Below are 16256 nucleotides of genomic sequence, written 5' to 3' on the forward strand. Positions count from 1 at the left end.
TACAAAAATGGTTTTCTTCTAGGGTTCACACATGTAATGATATATCCATTTGATGAAGTTGAGTTGCACTATCCACTAGTGTTCTCCCACTTTCATATCTCTCTTGAACCAAATCAGGGTTTCTTTAATTGGTCCTTTTTTCTTTTTTTTTGGTTATTCAATGATTAGGTTGAAATAATATTGGGGTTTGGTTATGAGTCTTATGACTTCATTTTTTTGATCTTTTTCATAGACAAATAAAGTGACACCAGACATTAATGCAAGTTGTGTGGTGGTTGCTTCATTTTTAAAACCCTAGAAGTAGACTGTATATCTGAGGGAGTAACGCCATATGGACCAAGTATACTGAGAAAAGCAAGTTGAATATGTACTAGTTTTCAAGGAAGAAAGTGACTACATTATGATATTACAATTTGTAGTGGGTGCTGGGGCACCCATGTATAGTAAGTGTTCCAAGTAGTGGGCCTCAGATTTCAACAATCCAATACGATATTCCAAACATTCATCTGGTACAAACTTTCCTTCATGTTATTCTGATTTTGACAATGCCGCATTTTTTTCCTTGTCTCTGTTGGATTCATATCAGTAAAGTACTTAACAAAGAACCCCCCCAAAAAAAAAGCTTAGTAATTAAAATGATTAATATTCATGTTAGAATTTAGCTAAAGAACATCATACACTGTGTTTATAAATTAGAAGCATTAATTTTCGGATATATCTCAAGTTTATCCCTTTATTTTGTTCTTTTCTTTATGTATTTTAAGCCCTAGGGCCTGTATGGTTTTGAAATTTGTAAAAAGAAGACACAAAAGAGAGAGAGAGGGTGCCTTTTTAGGTATTGGGTCACTAGATCTCTAGCTAGGGTTGTCTGGTTTGTCGTTTATGTTTAATTTTGTTGACCCATGAAAATGGACGCTTCTCCAGCGATTAGATCCATTAACAACATCTACAAGACTTCATCAACAAGTATCAACTTGGACACAATCTGTCAGCCACCTAATCCCACCATCAACAGCATAAAATCACCTATATACAATTATCAAAATCGACAATAGAAAATTGAGGCGAATTTGACTTTAAGTTCTAAGTGTTCGTAGACAAAACGTCTTCTAAATAAATTGTTTTCTAATTTAGACAAAAGCATAGACTTAACTGCAGAAATTGATTAAATGATCCAGTGGCATGGTATCAGTACATTAAAGTATCGCATGGAGCCATCACAAGGAATAGTAGAGCACAATCAAGTCTAGCTTGAAAGAAAATCCTCCATCAAATCCCCTTTTTTTGAAAGAGAAAAAAAAATGTTTTAATATTTTTATACGATTCGAGAACCCTATGATGATATGATCTCATATAAGTACGTCCACTTGTACAGGTAGGAACTAATATTCTTACCATCTCTTTTCTCTTTCAATAGTGGATGTTGGCATATATTATCAAAAATTCATATTTGAAAGAGACTTGGGCATGGGGCTTCCCCATTTCATCCGCATCTAGATTAACCTAGAAATGTTCTGTGCCTAATCTATGATAATTGTTACCAAATGTTGCTAATTAACCAACTTTTGTGATTCCGTGATGCAACAAATTCATTTGTTTGCTTTCTGACATTCTCATGCATCTCTTTGTTCCCTGAGACATTTGGAAGGGAAAAGGAATTTTACACTTTCTGCCTGCTAATTATTCTTCGAAGTTCAATGGAAAATGGAAAAACTAAGATTCCTATCTTTCTTTTCCTTCGTTTTCTCGGTAGGCAAACGGATACATGCCTCCCTTTCTTTAATTGTGAAAGTCTTCTCATGCATGGAACTTCGACTACATTTAATTAAGGAAAGAAGCTGGGTATCTCATTCCGTTTAACTGATTTTGTTGTAAACCCGGTAAGAAGAATTAAAATGCTTGGGTATAAGATTCCAGGCAAGAATTCCTGATATTATTCTTGAAGCCCTTGGAAATCCAAGAAGACATGAACCTCGGATATGGGAATCAACTACAGCATTCCTGGATTAATGGTACGATGGTGACAGCACGGGAACATAATTGAAGATGATGTGAGACAAACAAGTATGAAGCGAGGAATTAAAGGGAGGAGGAAGCCACCATAACAACTACACACATCAACTTGGCCACTCATCGGTGTTGGAAATGGAACGACCGAATCAGGCTTTTGCAGTCACAAAATGGAATTAAAATAGATGTCATATATCCTCTCTATTAGAAATCAGATCAAATAAATAGATTCCGTGTGTCTCTCAAATCCCTTAGGTTACATCACAGTTTCGATATTCACTTAAATTCAGTAAGAACAGAGGAGCTGGACGGTAAGTTCGCCTTGGAATCGTGCAGAATCCATCTATTTGAATTTATCCGGAGATTACATTGATTATTATTAAATCATATTAAATTTTTTTATACATTTTTATTTATTTAAACTATTAAAACATTCTCCTTTTCACACCTTTACAGTTTGTACTACGTATCATGGTCACCTCCACTACTTCAAGTATCGAGTTCATGTTGTGCAAGGAAGCTTATTTAAGATACCATACTCAACATGGATCATACATTATAACTTAATTATGGTTTTTGTTGTCAGTTTGATGGTTTAGAAAAATCCTGACCGTTGTTGGTGGGTCTCCATGATGCCCTGATGATCTCCCAGTTAGCCACGTGGTTTTAAAGGGACGCTTAAAATTCAGGAGAGGAAAAAGAGGTGTAAAAGCTTTAATAAGTTCTGGTTAAGAGATTCCATGTCTACACCCACATGAGCCGTACCCACTAGTGTTTTAGAAAATGGAAAGGTCAACCTCCATACGTGTTAGTGGAATCTGCATCAGACGTCAGCAGTGCTGCCACATGTGCAAAGTAAACCAAAGGAATTATTCAGTAGAATACGGCACACACTAATAGTTCTAAGACAAAAAGAGATTCTGCATTCTCCTCATTTCTTTTCATTAAAATTTTCAAAATATCGGCTTACATGAAGATAACAACCACAATTTAAAACTTACAAGAAAAAAAAAAAAAAAAAAAAAAGAGGGAGGAAGCAGTGAGTTGGAAAGTACAAAAATGCCTTGCTTTCCCTCCCTATTCAGTTGATCACGGCCAACTTGCACTATTATTACTTTCTCTCTTTTTCTCTCTTTTCTTTCTCTCTTGGTTCCTTGTCTATGCTTAGGACTTTGGTGCCTCCACAGATTGCACGGCTACAGCTGGTGTAGACAGCTTATTAGCTTGGCTTTTCTGCATTTCAATGTCGTTGTCTTCTTCAGTCTCTTCCATTACAGTCTTCATTCCACCATTTTCTCCTGCACCCTTTATAGCTTCTGGGATGGTTTCGGCCTCCTTCTCTTTGAATTCCTTGTACTTGCCCCATAGAACAGAGTAAAGTCCGGCCACTATGAGTACTGCGCCGATGACACTGATACAAGTAGGGGAAGATCAGTTAATTAATTAATGGTGGATGAAAGTGATATAAAGTAGGGAGGTTTCTTCATTTGGGGTTCCAATTGCTTCTTTTGTTTGGTTGTTTGCTGGCATCAGCATACTCTTCTGACAGTGATACGTCATGAGAAAAATACCATACTGTCAATGTTAAGAGTGAAAGTGGAAAATTGTTTCTTTAGATAAAGTGGGGTGATTATGATGAAGCTAAAAATAGTTCGGAAATTTGAAGCCATAAAAGGATAGAAAAAAGCCAGTACTGAGTAAATTTTTTTTAAAAATAAATTGGACTAAGATAATGTTTTCAGTGATGCGGAAATTACCCTCCAAGAAAGATCTTTTCAGCAAGGATGAAAGAGCCCATGATGGCCACAATGATCATCATAAGAGGGCTAAAAGCAGTCACAAAGACGGGTCCTCTTTTCTGCATGACCAATCCTTGGACATAGTATGCAATGCTTGAAGAAACTATACCCTGTACATGAAAAAACCAACTATTATATAAATTTTTTTGATTGAGTTGAGAGAGACAGGGGAAAGAGATCAAGAAAGGGAAGGACTCACAGCGTAGGCAGCAGCAAGAAGGTTCATATCCCAGCCAATGGTCCAAACAGAGGGTCTGTGCTCCATCACAAATGTAACAGCAATGGATTGTAGTGTGCCCAGAAAGCATACAATCGATGTGAGTGAGAGGTGAGCTTGGTATCTCCTCATTGTTATTGCCTGGCAATAAAAGTTACAAGAAATTCAATTGATACTTGCATTTCTCGATAATCAGCAAAACCTGAATTAAATACAAAAGTGGTTATTTTTCTTTGGTTTTTTTTGGTTCTTCCCTTACCTGTAGGATGAAGAAAGATGCCCAGGCAAAAGTAGCAATGATCAGGAGAATTGAACCCTTAACCCAGTCCTTGTCACTGCTTCCACTGTTTTCAGCTGCGTTGGTATTGTGAGGGTGGACGTACTTGGACCACACCATCTCCACAATAGGACCCTTATATAATGTCATCAACATGGCCCCTGCCACAGTCACCACGGTTCCCACCACCTTTGCTTGGCATCTAAACTTCTTCATGTCTAACTTCTCCATCCTATATATATTCATCACCCCATGTTACATCACCGTGCTAGCTAGTTCAAAACACAAGAGAGAGGGAGAGCGAGAGATTAATGTAGACCCATACCTGCAAAGAACCGCCATGACAAATGTCATAGCTGGGAGCATGTTGCTCATGGCACAGGAGAAAGTGGGTGATGTGAATTTAAGACCGGCGTAGTAAAAGTTTTGATCAATCACAGGCCTGTGAAATCCGAAAACAAACAAGCATTTAGAATTTTCATCTTAAAGAATGCGATCTTCAATGATATAATGCTTGTTGAACGAGAATCAAACACTAACCCGAGGAGACCCAAGACAAAAAGTTGCAGGAAAATTGGAAGGGTAATCTTTGGCCTAACTTTCCTGTGGGGAAGCAAACATGAATGAATTAGAATTCGCTACTAAGCTCTCTGAAACTAGCTCCATCTATCTCCCTTCCAATAATAATAATCATAAATACCTTTCGAGGACAAGAGCAAAGGGAGCTATAACTGCAGTAGCAAAAGCATGCCTATAGACAACTAACACATAGTGACTCATTCCACGGTTGAGGGAAACTTTGGTGATGATGTTCATGCCGGCATAGCCGAACTGCAGAGAGATCATTGCTATGTAAGGCTTGCACCTCTGAAAAAAATTGCCAAGGCATCCTTTTCCCTCCATTTTTTTCTAGCTTAATGGGTTGTCTAAGAAAAAGAAAAAGGTTGAAAACTCAAGGTAAGAGGAGTGAAGAGGAGAATAGAGGAAGAACACTTCAAGAGGCTCTTGTGTTTCTCCTAAGCAATAAGGTGGCACCATGTCTCGTATTTATAAGCGCTTGGAGGGCCACTGTCCAGATACATTTCCATTATAGTATAGAACGTGCGAGAATCTCTTGGCCACACGTATGTGGCTATTAGTGCACTTAGCCCGGATCAAATTGAATATTCTGATGAGCCATGTATACATCCATGGAGGGGTGATTGGGATCCGCGTGGCTTCAATAGGGGAAGGTTTTTGTGTGGTGGGTTCCCACTTGGTTTACCTCAGTGCCAAGGATATGAGGAGCAGTCGAAACAGAGTCGAGATTGGTGCAATGCTGATGCCATGGATGGGGCTAATTCGATATGGTGGTGGGGGTGGTGGCCCATGGCACCAGTGGGCTCCACCTCCGACCACTCCTCGACGCGGCATTCCGATGCGATGCATATATCCCATTCACCGGAACAGTAGAGCTACCTGTAATTCAAATATATTTTACTATTTGTGCACTACTTTAAGGTGAAGGAATTGGCATGGTGCAGTCTGATGTGTGCCATAATCAGTTCAATTTGGAGTGTGACCAAATCTTACAATGATGTGATTAAAAAACCTATTTCCATGTAAATCCATCCTTCAATAACTGTTTTCCTAGGTTTGTTACTATTAAGTTTATCTGTTTGTATTTATAGGCTGAACCATCTCTGGGAGCCGAGTCACCCAAGTAGCAGTGAAACAACAGAAACAGTACTGTATCATTCAGTACAACTAGTGATCTTTGCTCTGTTTTCTGGTAAATTTCTCTTGTCCCAAGTGCATAGTATAGTCATATTCAATGAATTCAAATTGACTATTGTACTTATTCAACTTTATATTCCTTTTTCATTAGAAAGAATGGAAGAACAAGAATTCCTTTTTTCTAGTTTGATACTAGTTGCAGTTTCCAGAAAGAAAATGTTCGTTACAGATGCAAAAGTATGACAGATTTGCGTCCTTTAGTGGAATCTTAGCTACTGTACATACTGGGAGTGATTTGAAGAACAGAGTGACAAACCAACAATAATGATTTCTTCAATAGCTAGCCACCAAGATCCAATTCAAAAGGAAAAGATGAACCTAGTTATCAGGTAAAGATTTAATATTTCCGGTACAAGTTAAATGAACTAGTTAAAGATTTTATACTCAGATGGAGAATCACTTAAAAGGGTACCAGATTCCTTGGCACCCGGCACTTGGGAGAGCCCATGTTTCTTCTCCATTTGAAATTTGTTTAACGACTTGTAGGATTACGATAGGGAGGAATTTCAGCAGGGAGATTCCATGGACGACATTCCTGAATATCAAAGAGCATATATAACTTTAGCACTATGAGTTCATTTTTTTGGGGGGAGTAATTTCATGTTGAATCAGCTGTCTCTGTACTGGAATTTGGTGTGATCACTTTATCCACTGGGTAGAGATACCATATTGGTCGCTGTATATGGTTAGATATGTAGCATAGATATGCTGAATTTTGCACTGTAGGACTTTGATACGCTCTAGCCACCTCTTTTTAGCCCTTTCTTTTCTGGGGTATCGGAAATTCTGTTGGTTTTAATCAAGAATTAGAAAAAGATGATATGCAGGCCACACCATGATATAAAGGGGCACTCTGCTATATACAAAAGGGAAGAACATTTGAAATTTCTCCATGAAAACTTTTTAACTTTTTCTTTGAATGATGTATGCCACAGTGAACTTCACCATGCAGCTGCATTGAGGAATTTTTTACCAATGTCATATTCATATTTGAAGACACATTCTTCACTTCTAACCTTTTCCTTTTGTTCTTTCTTAAAAAAGGGATGAATTTCAGATCATAACAACATTTGCCTTAATTAAAGAATACTGTAAATGCACAGGCATCATCAAAGGGAGGTATTGAACATTGATCTTAAATATCTAGGCAGGTGTATTTATCGACAACCAGAGGAATTTCCCTAATTGGATTGATTTGAGTGAGCACTAGGAATTGTCTTGACAAATTCTCTACAAGATCACAGCATGTGTAAATATCTTGGTGCTGCAAAAGCAAGAATGGATAAGATAGGCGAGAAAACGTCTGTTTGCTGCTATCTTCAGCGATCAGGAGGTGCCGTATGAATTGCGTGAAGTCTAAGTTTCAGTCTCAAAAGGAAGTGATTAACAACAAAAATTCCTCATGAAAGGGCTGTCACCTCATCATCATAACCAAAAAAGCTATAGACCTTCCTGATGGGGTCTCCTTTTGGGATTGTTTTCTAGTAAATGTTTTAAGCAAACTGTGGAGGGCCGAATGCAGGTTCTAATGCAGACATTTCTTCTCCAAATGTTTTGGCATTCCATGCTGGTGAATAAGCAGACAAATGCTTAAACTAAATGTATTAAAAGAAAGAAGAAAAAATAGCGCAGATTGGAGGGAGGGATCATGGTAATTGTCCTATGAGGACATGGCCTTGGAATTACTAATAACAAGGTTGAAGAAAAGGACAATTGAATGTGGCCTGCCTTGTTGCTAGCCATTCCTGGATGTTGTAATTGGCAATGCAAGTTTATGCTTAGTGTTTCTTATCCATACCTACCTGAAGCCTAATCCACACCCTGAGGACCACAAATTCATTAAGCGTATCGTTGCACTCTTCCAGACCATGAAAACAAGGGTTCCACACCATAGGAACCAAGTATATGAATTTCATGTGGCTAAAATGCCATTGACTGAAATAATATTTGATGACGCATTACATATGTGAAATGACCAAGATGTCCTTTCATGCGCTAGACAAGGAATCCATACAGTGACGAAAGTTCAAGGGATGTGGCTGAGTGGAGCACCAGGAGCCAAATGGGCATCTAATCATCCCCAATCATCTCGACACTGAGTCACATCTTGCAACACAGGAGCGACAATTGGCTGAGCAAATGTGGTGACCAACTAAGGGCGGTCTGATCATATTTGTCACCGGGAAATGATTGGAGCTTCTGGGGGCCTAAGGAAATGAATGGGCAATTATAGCCGTAGGGAAGGATGAGGGGGACATGATGAGTTGGGTGCCCTCCCAAAGGGGTGGGTGGGGGTCTTACATTGTGAAATGAAGTAGGACCAGGCGTAGAGTGGAGAACTGCAGGGGCCTCTCGGGGTGGTAAGTGTTGGAATTTCTGAGGCAGTGCCAAGAGGTAGGAACCAGTGATCATCTTTCGTCTTTAACTTTTCATCTCTCTGTTTTCATAACTCGGGGGGTGTGTGAGATTCCACTACAAATTAACGATAGGCCTTCAACCTGGTGACCGTGGTGGTGATGGGGCCCAGCTTTCTAAAAGGCACCTCAATTTTCCCAATTGCTTCCATCTACCCCTTATACCTCCTTTGTCCGCTTCTCAGGTGAAGTTGGTGGAGAGATGTAGAGGTGTTCAACATGCCTAACCAGTGACCACCATCGATGGGAAAAGACACTAGGGCCTGGCATGAATGCGCTACCTTACCCTGTCTCCCATGAATGAATGAAGACAAAGCTTCAAATTATTGTTTCATTCCCTAAGAAAACAAAAGAAAAATCATCTTCTTAGCACGTTCCAAAACCAAAAGGCAAAGTTATTGGGAAGTCGGAAATGTATTAGCACCTTTTAATTTCTACTCAGATTGTGTCTGAGACTTGAACAGTACTCTGCATGTTTGATATTAAATCCCAGGAAATATGCTTAGTAAAAATACGATCTACAAATTCATGTAAGAATTAATGTGGTCACCTTCTTCATGGTTGGCCCCACTGCTCCTGTGCTCAATGCTTCTTCCCTTTCACAACTTTTAGTTAAGCTTATGCATCCGTTAATTTTGGTTCGTTCATGAGGGTGAAGCAAGCAGGAGACACTGTCTTTTCTCATCTTTTGGGGACCTTTACATCGATGAAGACTCCAATACTATCAACAAATCTTAAATAATCCTAACTCATCTTTGCAACCGTTTGTTTTCTGCAAAGATAATCGAAGGACAAAAGTTTCCCCTTTATATTCCACATTCATTTCCACTCACTAAGTCTTTTGGGTCATTGACTAAATGTCTGAATTCGTAAGGGAAAAAGTGACCAGACAAAGTACTCCTTAGTGGCCCTTAAGCATATAGCGGTTCTTTACACAAACATTTTAGGTTGGCCTTTTTAACTTGGAAATGATCCTATCTTCTCCTTTGATGAAAAGGCAGGCCTCTATTATTGAATCCAAGTGAAATCATCATCAAAAAGCTCTGGTCAAAGGTTCATCCCAGACACCATAATATGAATCTTTATGTTCAATAATTTAAAAGTTTTTTGCTTTCCAGCTTTTTCCTTTGGCTTATCAACAAATTAATAATTCTGCATTACTCAAAGTTGTATAAAATAAATTGCTTCACTTTTCTTTGAAAGCTTAGTTCTCCAATAAACAAATAAAGGCCCCAATCAATCCATGCATGTCACACGAATCCCACAAGAAACTCATTGAGATCCCTTACATTAACAAGTGCATTTTTCTTTTTTAATCTTTTGGGGTCAGGAACAACTGGCCAGTGTAGACGGCGACTAACCATATTATGAGGAAAGCCATGCAACAATGTAGCCACGATGATATGATCGGCTCCATGATATTTGTTTAAGCCAACTTTGTCGAAGTGCCTGTCAGTTAACTAGAATCAAGGGACAGTGGTGCTATTGAAGATGAGAATCATGTCTCTTTCCTTTTCTATTTTTGCGCTTTTTTTTTTGGCGTGCACGAATGCCCTTTCTTTATGGGAAAATCCAAGGATGGAGGAACTTTTACAAGTTGGACTGAAATAGCGTCAGGGTTCTTGAAGAAAAAGTCACATCAAAGTTGGCCCTAGCTGATTTCTCAACATCCATGAAACATTGTTACCTTTTGTAATACGTACCAACTTGGTGATTGAATGCTTGCAAGCTTTTAAGTGATGATCTCTTTCTACTTCGAAGCTTATCCCGAGACTAGTGCTTTTTTAAGTGGGAGTGTACTTGAAAACTAGACAGATCATCTCCAAAATCCGACTGTATTAATTAAACATAAAGTTTAATTACTAATACTGTAGCCGTATATAAAAAACATTTACAATTTAGCTTGAAAGTTGGATGAATGGGCTGAGCCATCTGAAATGTTAAAAGGAGATGGATTTTGTTAATGGGCAATGATACAGGCTATGGCCTAGAGGGCCTAGAGGGCCTAGACCAAAGTACTCTAAACTGATATCGCCATACAAAAGCTGGATTCCGCATTTTGATTGTCTTCCATGACTTGTGGCAAACGGGGTATAGGCCTAGCTAGGCTGGTAAAGTGGTAAACAAACACATGAAAATGTTGGGGGTGAAGCAGTTTGCCAAGTCGTAATCAATCTCAACGTATCGCAAAAGATGGGATCGGCTTTCTTGTGTTGCTTCACTTCACTTTTACTTTACTGAGTTGGTGGAGATTGGACATAATTTGAATTGGACTTGCTTCAAAGTTTGGTCCATCTAACTCAAAACTTGAATGGCTTGGAACGGGCTCGAGCTTTTTTTTAGCTATAAATTTGAGTTTGGGCTACACAGCACGGCCCAGCTTTGAGATCCATAAAATTCTGTGTTAATTGTTTGCTAATAAATGTAACGCAATCAATTATTCCAATGATATTTTCCTGTAAATAATCCCATGTCTCTTAAGAATTTTCATCTTCGTTGATTTGAATGGCCAAGACAATTTCAAAAACCTGCTGACTCTCTCTTGGTATGCAAATCTTTGCATGAACAATGATGATAAATACGTATTATTCCTCTTTAGATGACCTCTAGAATTCGCCCACCTACAAATCTACACAGAGTAGTAGTCCTTTTGTGACTATTTCAAGAGAGCTATATCAGCAATTTTCTTTGATTATGCATGGGTATACACTTTGATTAATTAGTGTGCATTATACTAGTAATGATCATTCATTACATTGATTTCTCGTTATATCCTTCATTGAAAGTGCATTTGTTAAAGAGTCTAATTGTATTGTCACACATTACTTTTTTTTTTTTTTTTTATGTAATATCTTATCAAAGTAATGATAATAACGATCAGCTCATATTTATTGTGTTAATGATGATGAAAGTTCTATTTGGGAGACACGGCAAGCTCATTGCGATAACCATTTATATTCTTTGATAGGGAGATCCTCATCCATAGGTTCTTCATTTGAATCATTAAGAGGTGGCTAATCACACGTCTTATCAAAGTATAAATAATAGTGGTTAGGAATGGCAACGGGGCGGGTTCGAGACGGGTCGCCCCCATCCTAACCCCGCCCCGTTTAGTAAAACCAATTCCCATCCTCGTCCCGTTTAAAAAATTAAACGAGACAGGACGGGGCGAGGCGGAATTACTTTAAAAAATTTTAATTACATTAAAATAAATATATTTTATAAATAATAAAATTATTATATTTTTTATAACTTATTTTATTAAAAAAAATTATTATTATCTATATATTAAAAATAGTAAAATTAAATTTTAAATTAAATTAATTTTAAAATTAAAATTTAAAATTAATTTTATATGTAAACGGGGCGGGGCGGGTAGGATGGGGCAATACCCGAACCTGTCTCGGGTTTAAAAAAAAATCTCATACCCGTCCCAAACCCGTTTAATAAATTTTAACCCTGTCCCATTAAGGGCGGGACGGGGCGGGACGGGTACCCGAAAAAACCCGTCCCGTTGCCATTTCTAATAATGGTTAACTCACATTTATTGTGTCGTGATCATTGGAGGAGTCGCCATGGGGCGACACATGTCCCCCTTAATTTTTTTTTTTTCATCCATAGGTCGTATATTATAATCATTAAAAGATAGTTATATGTTACTTTGTTTATATGTGTGATATCTCTTCAAAGTAACGATCATAGCAATCAGGTCGTATTTATTATGTTATAATTACTAATAGGGCAAGTAGGGTCCATGTAAGGGGCACATGCCCCCCTCATAAAAAATAAAAAATATTCGTCCATAGCTCCTATATTAGAATCATGAAGAGGCAATTATATATTACTTTTGTTTTCACGTGTGATTTCTTATCAAAGTAATGATCATAGCAATTAACTCATATTTATTGTGTTATGAGTATTGACAGGATGAGTAGGGGCCACGTAGATGACACATGTCCCCCTCCAAAAAAAAAATTAAAAAAATATCATCTATTACTCCAATATTAGAATCATTAAGAGACAATTATATGTTATTTTATTTTAGTGTGTGATTTCTTATCAAAGTAATGATCATAACAATCAACTCGTATTTATTGTGTTATGATTTTTGGCAAGACGAGTAGGGGCCACGTTGGGGACACATGTCCCCTCTCAAATTTTATATATATATAGATATATAATTAAAGGATTTCAAATAATAAAAAATAAAAATAAAAGCTTTGTACTCCAAAAATAAATTTAATTTAATTTTTATCATGCATACAACTTCTTATTTATTTTTCCTTCTTTCATCCTATTTTAATTTTAATTTTATTATAATTTTTCTAATAATATTAATTTATTAAATAATTATTTTAAATTGTATGTTCTCCTTAATTTTGAGTTTGAATTTTTTTTAAAAAAATTTTGAGGCTTAGTTAAATAATGTCTAATTTAAAAATAAGTTAAACAATTATATTAAATTGTGTGTTATTTAATTATTTACGGAAATTTATATTTAGCTTTAAAGTTTTATTTTACTAACAGTGTCATTCTAATATTATCATATCATATAAAATTTTAAGGAAAAAAAAATCTATTTACTTTTGGTTGATTTTATACTTAGATCTTATTTGGTAATAATTTTTCATCCTTTAGAACATAAAAATAGAAAAATATATTTAACAGCTAAAAAATAATTTGGCATGTTTGGAAATTGGTTTTTAAAACAGTTTTTTTTAAATAAAAAAAAAAACATAAAACATAAAATATTTTTTTCTTAAAAATAAAAAATAAAATGGTTTTAAATAACATTTTTTTAGTTATTTTCAATCCTCTATAATTCTTTGGTTGGTGGTTATATGTCACGTTATTTAATTTCTTATCAAAATAATTTGATAAAAGTCAACTCTCATTTATTGTATTATGATGACCAGGGATTTACTTTTACTTAAAAGAGAGAGATGGCCAGTGATGGTGCAAAGCCTAATGCAATCTTCAGATTAGTATGTATATTTAGTGGATTATTATGCCCCCCATCTTCTATTATTATTATAAATTAGCTACAATAAATCTCTTAAGACTTTGAAACTTTCTTCAATCTCAAACACCGCTAGAAATTAGTCTCCCCATCATATACGAGTTACAACATGGGAGTTGTTCATATCCTCAGCAATATTGCAAGTTCGAGGTCAATCAATCATACTGAATACTTGGTCACATTGTTCTTATAACTTGTTTTTAATTGAAGTATATAAATATCTTGGATGTAAAAATAATTGAAAGGAGTATCATTTTCATAGACCAAAAAGCCTTAATTTCATTCATCTACTACTTAATTTTTAGGTTTATGGACCATTTAAATATCAATTTTTACTTCACTCTTGGTACATGGGTCATATTTGATTATGGAAACTCATTTCTTCAAAATGGAAAATGAGTTCCCTCGATATTTTCTAAAAAAACTAATTTCATTTTCTTGCAATTTTTTTAATATGATGAATGACGAGTTTGTCCGTATTATATATTTAATCTTGTTATGATTTAGGGTTTTTTTAGAGAGTATAGTTACAATTGAGATGAAAGTAAGTGTTTCATCAATGTACTCATCTTTTTTTCTTTGATTAGTCAATCTTTTAGGGTTGGTGCACTCCATAGATATAAAAATCATATCTATCGTTGAACTACGTTAAAAATCTCGTATCTTCTTTATTTTTTTGCTTGTGTGTATGCATAGTTTGGTTAAGAGTAATTGGTGGATTAGTTATATATATTACTCTTCAAAGAGCCTTCCTTCCTAGGGATGGCAACGGGGCGGGTTTTTTCGGGTACCCGCCCCGCCCCTAATGGGACGGGGTTTAAATTTAATAAATGAGTTTTAAACGGGTATGGGAGGGACGAGGTTTAAATTTAATAAATGGGTTTTAAACGAGTATGAGATTTTTTTTTAAACCCAGGACGGGTTCGGGTATTGTCCTATCCCGCCCCGTTTACATATAAAATTAAATTTAATTTAAATTTTAAAATTAATTTAATTTAAAATTTAATTTTACTATTTTTAATATATAGATAATAAAAAAAATTTAATAAAATAAGTTATAAAAATATAATAATTTTATTATTTATAAAATATATTTATTTTAATGTAATTAAAAATTTTAAAAGTAATTTTAAAAAAAATTAAAAAAAAAAAAAAAAAAAAAACTAAACGGGACGAGGTTGAGAATTATTTTTAATAAACGGGGCGGGGTTGGGATGAGGGCGACCTGTCCTGAACCCGTTCCGTTGTCATTCCTATTCCTTCCATCTTTCACAAAGATAAACCATTTTCATCTTAAAATCCCCAACCCCAAGGTAAATCCAATGTCCAAATCTAAAAATTGAAGGGACGAGACAAGACAATACCAAACTCATCTTAAAACCGAACTTAAATTATTGTTATCCCTATTTGCATACGAATTTGGCAAATGACACCTTAGCCCAACCCAGGTGACACAATATGGGCCTAGTAGTTGGATGGAGGCCTAACTCAGCTCATTGATACACCTTACATAAACAGCAGAGAGAACCAATAGAAATAATTATAATATTATTAATCAAATAAAATTAATTTCAGAACTCAATATCACAAAATTTCCCACAATCAATTTCATAACATATTTTGCCATTTTTATCCTCCAAATGTTTTTTACCTTCATTGATACTCTTACAAGCTCAGAAGCAATACTCAAGGGCGTTGAGAGAATTCAACACCCAACGATTTTGCAAAATTCAATCATCCCATCACATAATAGTATAATACCATACAACAATTAATGCCATTTCGTCAAGACCAAAAAACGACTCCCTTTTCAAATCAAATTTATAGCGTTTCAAATTTTTTAAAACTAGAAATAATGAAAGTTTTTTTTACTTAATTTCACGAGTGGACTGTTATTAAACCTTAAGTCAATATCCAGTTGATTTAGCAAACGTCCGGAGATTCCGAAATTGAACGTTGAAAATTTGATTTAAAATATAAATATGTGAAGGTGAATAAAAGATGGGATAGAGCTGGTAAGTGCGATAGGCTTTAGACCCAATTTTTATGGATAGTACCAATCAGAGAAAAAAGGAATGTGACGAGCGACAGCTGATGGGGACTGGCCCACCTCGTGTGGAATCATTTTTTAACGGCACCGGCTGGAGGATACAAATGCGTAGGGTTACTGACTACTGAGTAGTGGATAGGATTATGAAATTAATTTATTTAATGAATAAAGTTTGGTAGGGAGTTACGAGGAGGGATCTCGTGGGCACAAAAGCATATGAAAAAACAAATCATATCTCCGTCGACCTTAACCTATTAAGTATTAGCTACCAACCCAGTAATTTTCTCTTCGTTCTTTCTTTTCCTTTACTTTCGTGGAAAGTTCTGCTTGCCAACCCTGTTCCGGTAAACTTAGCTATCAAGTATGGTTTTTGTAGGTTATTTTATTTTATTTTTCAATAGAAATATATTTTTTTAAGTATGCTTTGTATATATTTCTTTATTTTTTTTAAATAGTAGATTATTCACTTTTAAAAACAAAAAATAAAAAATAATTTTTTTTAATATTTTTTATAAATTAATTAAAATATTGAAATATTAAAAACAGTTTACTATTAATTTTTAAAAATAATTATTAATTAGTACAATTTCTATTTCCACATTGAACTTTGTATTTCTTTTCTTGCCTTGTCCTTTGTTGTCCATTTTCTATGGGGCAAACATTGCGTTGCATTTGGGGTCTTTCCGACCCTTC

At 35.7% G+C, this 16256-nt stretch overlaps 1 protein-coding gene and 1 long non-coding RNA gene across 2 annotated transcripts; one reads left to right on the forward strand and one right to left on the reverse strand.

Moving 5' to 3' along the window:
- Positions 1-2910: 2910 nt before the first annotated feature.
- Positions 2911-5309, reverse strand: LOC117919781 (WAT1-related protein At5g07050-like). The gene is made up of 7 exons (XM_034837030.1): positions 5004-5309; positions 4844-4906; positions 4629-4745; positions 4286-4535; positions 4009-4167; positions 3768-3919; positions 2911-3421 (listed from the first exon to the last, which is right to left on the reverse strand). The coding sequence occupies exons 1-7, from the start codon at positions 5204-5206 to the stop codon at positions 3175-3177; spliced, it is 1191 nt and encodes a 396-aa protein (XP_034692921.1). The 5' UTR covers positions 5207-5309; the 3' UTR covers positions 2911-3174.
- Positions 5310-6013: 704 nt separating this feature from the next.
- LOC117921340 lies at positions 6014-7782 on the forward strand. Its single transcript, XR_004652317.1, has 3 exons — positions 6014-6074; positions 6171-6408; positions 7227-7782. It is a non-coding gene; the product is annotated as an uncharacterized LOC117921340 (long non-coding RNA).
- Positions 7783-16256: the final 8474 nt, after the last annotated feature.

The sequence above is a fragment of the Vitis riparia genome, chromosome 8 (assembly GCF_004353265.1).
Source record: "Vitis riparia cultivar Riparia Gloire de Montpellier isolate 1030 chromosome 8, EGFV_Vit.rip_1.0, whole genome shotgun sequence".
NCBI lineage: Eukaryota > Viridiplantae > Streptophyta > Magnoliopsida > Vitales > Vitaceae > Vitis > Vitis riparia.